The sequence below is a fragment of the Abramis brama genome (assembly GCF_963993115.1).
Source record: "Abramis brama genome assembly, chromosome: 1".
Classification (NCBI taxonomy): Eukaryota; Metazoa; Chordata; class Actinopteri; order Cypriniformes; family Leuciscidae; genus Abramis; species Abramis brama.
In genome coordinates, this window is record NC_139963.1 from 28,008,266 (window position 1) to 28,020,606 (window position 12,341).

Consider the following 12,341-nt stretch of genomic DNA (forward strand, 5'->3'; position numbering starts at 1 on the left):
GCTGCTGACAGAGATGCGGATCTCACACGCGCCTCGAGTCACAACTCTTCACGTTCGTAAGACTGCTCTTATGTTATGAAGATCGACAAAAAGACATTTTGGCATAATTGTGTGTGTTATTGTTCGTTCAAGCTCGAAAGAGAACTGTATTCTGGCGTGCTGTCTTGTGCGCACGCACGATACTAGCGCGAGTCTTTCTGTGTGTCACAGGATATTCACAGTCTTTTTTGTCTTGTCGCGCATGAATGGTTTAAATTAAAAGCATTTGCATGAATAAGAGCGGGATCATGTAACACTAGCCAAAGGATGACAAAAATAACAGCTGCTAATAATTGCAATAATAACAATAATTGCGTTAACAGCCCTAATTTGTTTATTTCATATAAAATCGCAGCATTTTGCGTTATAATCGCGTATAGGCTTGACATCGCGATTGCGATTGCGATATGATTAATCGTGCAGCACTAAATTGCATATAGCCTTTTGTCTTGATCACTTCTCCAAAGCATTTCCTCATTTTGCGGTCAGTCTATCTTGTGACACTATAAAGTCACATCCTGGAGCCTTAATCTTTGTTTTGTTTTTGCTGTTAGGCTTACTTTCAAAACAAACTTGCTGCTAATATGCTGAAATTCTTGGTTGTACAGTTTAGATTAATAAGCAAATGACACAGTCATGTTAAAATGCTAGTCAGTTTCGCAAAGCAGCGCAAATGGCCAGTGCCACACCCTTATGTCATCAGCTCCAAAATACTGGGTATTCCAGCACTCACACCACAAATACATCACCTATGATACCAGCTCATCATTACTAATTGTCTTAAAAATATATTTTACAACGTGTGACATTTTTCAATCTCTTCATAACTGTCAGTTGTAGCCTATTACCTGTTTAATCGCCTTGGAAACTGAAGCCAATTATTTTAATAAAGCTTTAATAAGTAGATTAGTTATGGGCTACAAGCGTATAATTACATTAATTATGATCTGCTCGCAACGTACACCGGCATTCATTGTGGTCGCTTGTTTTAATTAGTTACATGTATTTATAGCGTATTACCAGGGTATGCCTAGAAATAGACTGCATAAAGTAACTCCACATGCCTCTTTTGCGATTGGTCGAGGTAGAGCAGACAAAGAATTGCAATTGGGCAGAATAAAGATCGGTCATCTTAAGATCTGAACACTCCTAGTTCGCAGTGGTCATAAGAAGCCCTCCACACAGCGAAACTTTCTCCCAGACACTTCATTTCACTTCATTGTGGGTCTCAAAGGAAGTCAAAATGGACGTGAGTAATCTTAGAACGCATCGTCGCTTCATTATTCCTATTTATATTGGCCTATATTTTGTCAAATTGTCTGTATTTGTTTGTAGGCAAGAGAGCATGTCAGAATGCATGCTCCATATTATAAGTTACATCAAATTATACAGTACTTATGAACGTATGTAGCCTACTTGTAGCAGCTGATATGTATATTGGTGTTTGTTGTCTGTGTGGTGCATAGTGTGTGAAGCGCCCTCACGTGCATTGTTAATGGGTGTGAACTACTCACATCTCAAATGCTCATATGTATTGATAGTTCCATCATCAGATCCATTTCTATCATAATGTTGTACTGGTCAGTGACATTACGTTTATATTTAATAAATAATAGGAAATGCAATTCATAAAAGCTGACTTACCTCAGTTGAATGAATAGTTCATTTAAAAATGAAAATTCTGTCAGTGTCATCATTTACTCACCCTCAAGTTTTTTCAAACCTGTATGAGTTTCTATCTTCTGCTGAACACAAAGGAAGATATTTTGAAGAATGTGGGTAACCAGACAGCTTGATGTACCACATTGACTTCCATAGTAGGGGAAAAAAAATACCATGGAAGTCAATGGGGTACATCAGCTATCTGGTTACCCACATTCTTCAAAATATCTTCCTTTGTGTTCAGCAGAAGAAAGAAATTCATACAGATTTTTTTGTTGTTGTTGTTGATTTAGAGTCATTGAATTTAGCTTTACATGTGAGCCTTTTCATTGAGCAATGCAGCCATAATCAAATAATAGAAATAGAATTATGCTAAGTTTAGGACAGAGGTTAGCATCATAGCCTTAGGCTATTGGGTTTGCAATGTAGTCTGTAACCCTTCTGCATTTTAGGGTAATTCATCATACCTTAACATGTTCAATCCTCTGGCATTTCTACAGATGAAGCAAGACTGGCCAATTCAAGCCCAACTATGGTCTGAAACCATACAGAACCAGGGACATTGAAAAGGAGACCCTTTAGCTCACTCTCACTCTTAGCTCAGATAAATTAGTGTGACTCAGCCATGCAATGCTAAGACTGAACTTCACCAGCCAGCTTCCCTTTTCAGTTTAGAAAGTTGAGAAAGAAAGAGTGAGGCATATCGCACTGCTCTGAGAGTGTCGTTCTGCAGTACAGCTTCTGTCTGAGAGCTGGTTTACAGTTACTAATGTGGAAAGAATTCACCTCTGATACACATCTATCTTTTCACATTCTCAGTCTAAGTACCCTTTTCCCTTCTTTTCCTCCTCCTATCTCTCTTTTGACCATCTTTCCTCTCCACTATTCAGCCAGCAACAGCTATAAAAATCTACTTTCCTTGGCAGCTGTTAATCACAATAGAGCCCTTGTATAATTCAGCTTGTGATTTTGCAGCTGCTGACCCAACATGGCTTACCAACTTGCATCAACTTACACCAGATCTGCACAGAGATGGCATGGCAACTAGTTTTCAAAGATTGAATGAGTAAAGTCATCATGAACGGAAGTTGCAATAGTCTTTTCTTCCCTATTGTGACGTATATCCAAGTGAAACGGCTTTTTGAACAAGAACAAATGTAGGGGGTTGATTTTGTCCATTGGAAATTGATTGGATCATTGTGGTTTGCTATTGATCGATCCCGCCTTCACGCCAGTTAACACGTCTTCAGAGAAGAGATGTCACTGCAAGAGGGAGGGGAAGTTATTTTGATTAAAGATTGCGAAGGCACATGAATTTTATAGAAATAATGTTGTGCACAGATAAATCATTCATAATGAATACTGCAATATTCCATAAAAGTAAGAATTGACCATTTTAATTTCAGGGTGACTTTAAGATACAGCTCTTCTTATATCCATCTTGTAGGACAGAGGTTTTCCAATAGAGTAACCATGCCACATCTGCAGTTTTTTGAAAGTTCAATGGCTCTTTGCCATTTACCATTGGACCAGGATTTTCCTTTCAACGCATTGGAAAATTTGACAGCAATGCTTTTGTGAGGCTGATTCTGTGCACTCCATCATTACAGCTGCAGTCTCTCTTTGGTCTCTAGGGAAAACCAGGCACAGTGCCCAGCTGTACAACTCAAATTTAAGTGGATACACATGTTCTGCTATTCATACTAATAGTGTATATCCCAAATAAAACAGTCGGTGAGATGTACAAAAATCAAATTACTCTCAGAATAAAGAGTAACATGAGCTCTCACTCTGTCTAACAGGGTGTGCTTGTGCAGAATATGTCCTTCAAGGTGGGACAGACTTTGACAATTACAGGAGTCCCCAAGGCCGATTCTACAAAGTAAGCCACCGCAAAGTAACTTTTCGAGTTTAGGATGTTAACAGCAACAGGAGTTATGTCTCTCATTTGCTCTATTGCAGTTTTGCCATTAACATTGGTCACAGTGCCGAGGACATCGCTCTACACTTAAACCCTCGTTTTGATGCCCATGGTGACCAGCGCACTATAGTGTGCAATTCATTCCAGGGCGGCAGCTGGTGCGAGGAGCTAAGGGAGAGCAACTTTCCATTTAATCAGAATGAGGATTTCCAGGCAAGATACAAGACTTTCATATATCTTAACCCTTTCATGCATGAATTATGATAAACCTCAGTCAGGATTTTTTTCCTATGTGTTTTTATTGCTCTTAGGGCATGAAAAACAAGAATTGATTTTTATTTTATTCTTTTACAAATTTTTCAGAGATCTTCAGATGTCCACTTGAGTGGACAGCATGCGGTTATGGTTTAAACTTAAGATATACTATATTAAATATAAGACAATAATCAAACAAGATAAAGTATGTGAATTTAACAAACTAATCAATACAATTATATCAAATCATGTGAAAACTATAAAATATATACAAAAAATAAATGCAAAATATTGCAAAGGCTTCATACAACTTCATACAAGTTGCACTTCGCGTATCTTTGATATCAGAACATGAGGACGTGATTCCATCAGAATTTTCTACAGTCTGTCAAGGTACAACTGTGGAAACCACTCAGATGCTCCCTCCAGTGCACCAGAGTATGGAGATTTACCCTTATTAGCTGATAATTCTGATTATGTTCAAGATGGACATGCACATTTCTATCATAGCCCTCCTCTGAGAAAACCTAGCGATACGTTTTTTTCAATCTCATCTGAAATGATCAGTGTTGGGGGTAATGCATTACAAGTAACATGCATAACGCATTCAGACTACTTTTTTGATGTTACAAGTAAAGTAATGTGTTACAAGTAACATGCATTACCTAATCAGATTACTTTTTGATCTAACAAGTAATTAACTACAAGTAATGTGCATTACCTAATCAGATTACTTTTAGATGTTATGAGTAAAGAAACGCATTACAGTAACGCACATTACGTAATCAGATTACATTTTGATGTTATGAGTAAAGAAACGCATTACAAGTAACATGCATTACGTAATCAGATTACTTTTTGATCTAACAAGTAAAGTAATGCATTACAAGTGTCATACATTATGTAATCACATGACTTTTTTCGATGTCAATGAAAATTACATTCTAATAATGCAAGTACATTTATTTACAGTAAAAAGTCACTGCAGATTAAGTTTTTAAGTTTTAAATTTCAAAAACAATATTCACATTATAATTATGAATTGTAGCTGAAATAGAGCAATTGATGCATGACGTCCACTACAGTGGATATGCGATTAATCAGAGTTTTCTCTCAATCTAAAATCAAAACTTGGAAAATTTTACTGTGATATGACTCATTAGATATAGCTTGATGCTGCAATATTTTTTTTTACCTACAAGAGTCTCCTAGGATAGAAGGAATGGGTGGATATTCCGGAGCAACTTGGCATGTCTGACTGACCCTTGGCCATCTTGGTTTGGAGGGGGAAAAAATCGAAACACAAAGGCTTGTCACTTGGTTGCAATTTATAGGATGATGCACCAGGGTCCAATGAAGAGGCTGATGTGCAACTTTGCCATAAAAACCCGTGCAAATTCAAGAAAATGCTTTTTTAATAGCTGTCCACTGTAGTGACCACTATGCGTGAAAGGGTTAATGAAACTGCTGTTTAAGTATAAACATAAAGATAATGATAATAAAATGGGCTGTGTGTGAAATGTAATGGTCCCTTATATTGTGCGACCTATGCTTTGTTAAATTTTCAACTTTCTTTAGTAGTGTGTACTATTTCTGTTTGAGCATGGAAAAGGTCTGCAAAGTTACAAAGCTCAAATTGACTCCCTGAAACGCAGACATCCCAACCTGCACAAAGTCATTTCCGGGAGATTTTAACTGATTTGCGGGCATCAGGGAGCCGCTATCAATATGCGGGAGACTCCCGGAACTTCCGGGAGACTTGGGATGTCTGAAACGGCTCAATTGTAGTCTTGAGATTTCTTCTGGGAACAAACGCGTCACAATATTCCTCATTTAAATAATTCCTGATTGAAGGCTGGCCTGGTTGAATTGCGTTAGTAGTGTGTTCAAACTCACCATTATGTTAAGGATCGTGACATTTCCATAACACACTTGAAGCGGTTGACCAATCAGAGCACATTGTGCTTTCAGAGAAAGGGCGCTTCATAGAGACAGGAACTAAACAGAACATTACTGACAGACTGGGAAGAGAGATGCTGCAACAATGTCAACATGATTTTGTTTTTGGGCCCTACTAGAATAGGTTTTCATACTTAAATGTTCAAAAAACTTGAACAAGGGCATTTGTAAAAGGGCATAATAGGTCCTCTTTAACAAGCATACTCTCTTGTTTCTTTTCTTCCTTTAGATAAAAATCACATTCACCAATGAGGATTTCCTGGTGACTTTTCCTGATGGTTCTCAAATGCACTTCCCTAACCGTCATGGTGCTGAGAAGTACAAGTACATGCACTTTGAAGGCGAAGCCAGGATCCATGGGATTGAGATCAAGTAGATTAATCAAAATAAAAAGAAGGCGGCTCACTGTTGTATCCTGAATGCTAAATGATTCTTTGCCTTATTTTGTCACTTATCCAGCTCTGTTATTCCACAGTTTTTACTTGCTCAGTATGGAGTCTCTCAATCACAATCTTATTATTTCTACGCCAAATCAGCATTCTAATTTTGCTGTGGCACTGTATCTATCTTAACCACTAGAGGGAGCGCAACTACAATAAATTGCCATGAGCTTTAGAGGTAGGCATACTTGTAAACCATTATTAGAGATTATCAGCTGCTTTTATATGATACAGTATCATGTTCTTAAATCTGGTTGGTAACTAAAACAAATTCACAATCTATAGCTGTTGGCAGATATAAATAAAAATAATATCCTGTTTTCACCAATAAACTACGCCTCTTGGTCTTTTTGTCTGTTTAATGTGTTCAAGCAGAAATGAATTTTCTTCACGTTGTTGTGTTTAAGTTTAGTTCTGCTAAACAAACAGATGGAGAAGATTGAGAATGAATTCCATCAGGTGCTTATCATACAACCAGAAATAGGAAGTCCCACTGCCAGTTTAAAATAGGTCATTCATGACATGAATTAAATATTCAGTGCATGAGAAACTAAACAGCACAATTCAAGGGTTTTGTGAAGTTGGCATTTTTTTTTCTGTGGTTAGAAACAACAGAATCATGGCATAAATTATTATCTTAAAAAGTCTTCAGTTTAGTCATACTTGGATACATCAAACTATTTATGGGGAATAGTAAAAAAAAGACATAAACTGTGTTTATAAATATAGTGATTAAGTATTGGTTGAAAATGTACCATTACTAACAGTTAGTGAAGTTAGTGAGTGCAATGTATTGTAAATGAGTATCATTATAACTTCCAATATGTTTTTCATAGTTCAAATGTTTTTTCCACCTGTATATCAATGATTTCCATAAGATTAAATTGTTTTTGTTTTAATCATATGCCAAGAAATTAACTTTGGCTTTGTCCTGGCTTGTGAAAGTAAAGAAAACCTGAACTACTGCAAAGGAGAGACAACTATCAATCGATCCATTCAATGGCAAAGACATTGTATACTATCTCTTCAAAAGGAAGAAGCCAATGACCTGCATATTTCCTGTACTGCTAAAGAAATCTTTTAAAATATACACACTTCAGATCGCAACACCTCTTGGCTTTGGGAGATGAATAGCCTTCACAGAATCTCTTATGTAAATCGGACATATTGTATGCCTCAAATTCAGTCTTGGCCAAGGGTAAACTGTTCAGTACCTTGATTTTAACCTTTGAAGTGTCAACTGGTATTTTTTCCCACTTGCATTTTAGACTGCATGAAACACACTGTAGGAAAGCTAAAGTATATCACATAGGGCTGCACAATTAATCGAATTTCTAATCGCGATTACGATTATGGATGCCACGATTACGTAATCGTCCAAAGCCGCGATTACCAAAAAAAAAAAAAAAAAAAAAAAAAAAAAACCCACTCTGCGTGCATTTAGAGCATGTAATGAGAGGCAAATCACAACTACTTCAGAAAACCCAGCACAATAGGAATGAACTACCAGGCAGCGACGTATGTGTACGCTGAAATAAAGTCTTTCACCTCAGAAAAACGAACGTTCCTGTCATGTCAGCCGTTATAGGCTACTGTGTTCGTAAGCGCACACTCTTCAATTGCACGCGCAAATGCGGCGACGCGCGCTGTGTATAAAGTGCAAAGGAAACTACGAGCATGCAACGTTGTTACGTTGTAAATTGGTAAGTCACAAAATAAAAGTAAAATACCAATAAATCACGTTACTGGTACGTCGTGTGTTAGCTGAGAAGGATTTGCATGCAGGTATGATTTTCATTCTATTCACCAGGAGCAGTTTTCATGTTTCATTAACAGTTCTTGTTAGTATTGTGTATCACCATGGTAACTGTCGTTTTAATATTAACCCCCAAATGCCACTTTATTTTCACAAAAAAAACAAAAAGTTATTTTTTATATAAATGACTGTGGTGGCTCATACCAACATTGTATTTACAAAAGCTAGTTTGGGACTGCTATTTAATAGCTGTAGCATAGGCCTAATGTTTATTTCTTAGTAGTCTTTACTATTAGTCATATTCTTACAATTTATGTGTATGTTAAGTAAAGGGGGACAGTGTGTGTCTTCACAATTTTTAAGTAAACATATATAATAATATGCCTATATATATATTTCAATGTAAATTGTGATAATCGTAATTAATAAATCGCAATTACAATTTCAAGGAAATAATCGACAATTATGATTTTTGTCATAATCGTGCAGCCCTAATATCACAGTTAAAAGTGTAGTTATAGTCAATAAAATAAACATACCACTATTACAAGAATGTACATTATGTATTCAGTGCCCCAATTATACAACTTGTGTCTTTTTTTAAAGAAACAGAAATTATAATGCACCCATTGTAAAAACCTAACTACAAAAAATAATCTACCCATCACATTCAACTTATGTTAATTCAGCTAATTCACTCCAGTTAACAATTCTTGTCATTGTTTTGCATTTAGTAACACAAGGGGCTACAATCATTGGTCTTTCATCTTTAAAACTAACTACATGATATGAACATTATTTGCCTCTTAAAACTAGGGGACAACATTTAACCCTGATAAATATATTGAACACAAAAGTTGCAGTGATATAAACATGGTGATGATCAACATGTTAATTCAGTAAAAATATGAACTCTGAACCATATGAAATAGTCCATCATTTTAAGCCAAAATGGGGTCAACCTTGAACAAAATGCAACAGAAGCAAACTCAACTGATTTTGTATCCTCAATATGTCCTGAGTAAGGAACAAAAAGCCCCAAAGAATCCCATTAGGGGAAAGTTTCGAAAAAGACCCAAATATAGCCTATTCATACGCCTATTCATTATTTTTCTCACGTGAATAGGGTAAAAAATTTAACCTTTAGATATCACCATGAAAATTACTGACTTGATTACTTACATCAAGACAAACAAAAAATGTATTACAAGTTTTTTTTTAATTGTTTGTTAACATGGACAAACGGTGCATAATCTAATTACGTATGTGCTAATTTGCATAAATACCACAACAGATCTTAACATTGGGTATAGCCAGGTGAAAATGTCTTGTTGAATCTTGTTGACATATAACAGTAAAATACTTAAAGTCCACATGAAATCAAAATTGACTATACTTACTTTGTTTGCCTAAATTGATCGTTTTGTGGTGAACAATTCATCCATGCAAGTCAATCCACACAAAAAAATTTTTTGGCTTCGTAATCTTTAATCAAAATCTGAAAATGCCCCTCCCCTCTGCGTTGGAGGACCTTCCCTGATGACGTAGGTTTGAGGACTTGGGTTGGGAAACGCTTAACCACTCCCCTCAAACCGTTAGTCTGCTATGAGCAGAGATGGAGAGGAGGAGCGCTAGAGTAAAACCCTGCCCTCTGTTCAATATTCCGTTTCACTGGGAAACACGTCACAACACTGGAGAAAAGTCGTTTGCAACTTCCGGTTCACGGGGACTTTAATGTTAAAGGAGAAGTTCACTTTCAAAAAAACTTTTGCTGATAATTTACTCACCCCCATGTCATCCAAGATGTCCATGTCTTTCTTTCTTCAGTCGCAAAGAAATTAAGGTTTTTGATGAAAACATTCCAGGATTTCCCCCCATGTAATGGATTCTATTGGGACCCAAACGGTAGAAGGTCCAAATGACAGTTTAAGTGCAGCTTCAAAGGGCTTTAAACGATACCAGACGATGAATAAGGGTCTTATCTAGCGAAACGATCGGTCATTTCCAAAATAAATAAAAAAGTTTAAGTTTTATAAGCACAAATGTTCGCCTTGCTCTGTTCTGTGATGCGCGTTCGTGACGTCACGTAATACGCAATTACGTTGAAAAGGTCACGCTTGAAAAATTTCTGTCCTGAAGAAAATGTTCTTTTTGGCTTTTTAATATTAAAACACCCAGGATACGCACACGAAATGGGCATTTTAAACGATAAACTGACACAAATACATTTGAAAATGTGTATATGGTCCTCATTCCGCACATTTGTAAACGCGTCAAGCGTGACCTTTTCAACGTAATTGCGTATTACGTGACGTCACGAACGCGCATCACAGAACAGAGCAAGGCGAGCGTTTGTGCTTATAAAACTTAAACTTTTTTATTTATTTTGGAAATGACCGATCGTTTCGCTAGATAAGACCCTTATTCATCGTCTGGTATCGTTTAAAGCCCTTTGAAGCTGCACTTAAACTGTCATTTGGACCTTCTACCGTTTGGGTCCCAATAGAATCCATTACATGGGGGGAAATCCTGGAATGTTTTCATCAAAAACCTTAATTTCTTTGCGACTGAAGAAAGAAAGACATGGACATCTTGGATGACATGGGGGTGAGTAAATTATCAGCAAAAGTTTTTTTGAAAGTGAACTTCTCCTTTAAGGTCTGAATGGAACCCATTTAGGCTACCCATGAGCATTAATACATAGAGGCAGGAAGAAGTACTTTAGAAACCAGCCTTTATTAATTATTATTGCAGAGATGGGGTTTGGGCCTGGGTCCGTGGAACTGTTTCTGGGGATTCACTTTTTACTTTGCCTACCTTTTGTCTTCTGCATTCTCGTTACCATTGTCTCCTATTCTTCCCTCAGACTCGTCCCCCAGAAACAGTCCCACGGACTGTGTGTGAATAGGCTATATTTGGGTCTTTTTCGAAACTTTCCCCTAATGGGATTCTTCTGAGCTTTTTTTTTCCCTTACTCAGGACATATTGAGGATACAAAACCAGTTGAGTTTGCTTCTGTTGCAATTTGTTCAACCTTTTTTCATAAAATGACATAAAATTTCATAAAATGACTAAAAGCGACAACAGCAGCAGCATAATAGCCAGTTAATGCAAAGCAATGATTATTTTAAAATAATGGTTACCACATCATTTTTTTTCAAGCTGAAATGCAAGCTGGGTACTGACACAACATTGTTGAACGTACATTTTTTGCTCATACTTTCATTTTGAAAGTTTGGACAAGTTTTGGACAAATATTTGAGAATAAGGTCAACAAAACAGGAGAACATTAAAGAGCAGCAACAAAAACGTTCACATGTAACAAATATGAGGGAAAAAACATACATAGCCTTTCAATTTAAATAAATGAAAATAAAATAAATTATATATAGGCCTAATTTAAAAAGCATGGTAATAATAAACTAATCAACTAATGTGGGCAAATGAGAGGCGAAAAACCCATAGGAAAAACCACTGGGCGACTGCCAATCGCTGCAAGATAACGACTGTGACGTCAACTTGTAAAAAAAGCTGTTTTCCCCGGCTTGTTCAGCTATTTGTCCCATAATTTTGCGCGCGAACATGACACGAACCTTGACCCTTTATAGAAATACGCGCACGTAGTACAATTTAAATATAAACAGTAACGGCTCTGGCTGAAGAGAGGAAATACGATGGATGTTCATTGGCAGCTAAAAAAAAATGGAGAGAAGCAGTGGTGTTTCAGTGGTAAGAATTGTTCTAATTAATATTAGCTTAGTCTAGTTGTTTTCATATGAAAGGCATTAAACTATTTTGACACTGGAAAACAGATATATGTAAGCAATAAGGTACGAGATGACTGTGTATCGTCGTGCAACCCCTTCAGCCGTGACTTATTCACGATACAGCACTAAGCCTCGAGTACCAAAGTGCTTTTATAAAACGGTTACCACAAAATACAAATATTAAAGCCAACAATATGTATCAATGCTACTTTCATGAAGTAAAATCACTAAAAGTCTTCCTTCCGCTGGAAAAAATAGTCCCTGACCCTGAACAGCAACATAAGTTACATTATTACGCCATTAGATGGCAGCAAAGACTGTCTTTATGAGCGAGTCAGTCAGTCAGTAGAAGACTTTTATATTGAAAGGACTGACGCCGCCTTCACACTGGCAGTTGAAATCATAGATATAATATATAAAGGCTAGATGTCTCGTGCTCGCTGCTGGCCAATGGAGGTCGACGTCAACTCGCACGTGGCGGCCATCTTGCCACAGTGTGCTCGCTCACTCGTTTAATGGTGCATGTACTTTTAAATAACCAT

The 12,341-nt window shown here is 36.9% G+C and overlaps 1 protein-coding gene across 1 annotated transcript; it reads left to right on the forward strand.

Moving 5' to 3' along the window:
• On the forward strand, positions 1 to 6,608 carry lgals2a (lectin, galactoside-binding, soluble, 2a). The gene is made up of 4 exons (XM_084128197.1): positions 1 to 1,288; positions 3,504 to 3,583; positions 3,664 to 3,835; positions 6,066 to 6,608. The coding sequence occupies exons 1-4, from the start codon at positions 1,283 to 1,285 to the stop codon at positions 6,210 to 6,212; spliced, it is 405 nt and encodes a 134-aa protein (XP_083984323.1). The 5' UTR covers positions 1 to 1,282; the 3' UTR covers positions 6,213 to 6,608.
• The last annotated feature ends 5,733 nt before the right edge of the window (positions 6,609 to 12,341 follow it).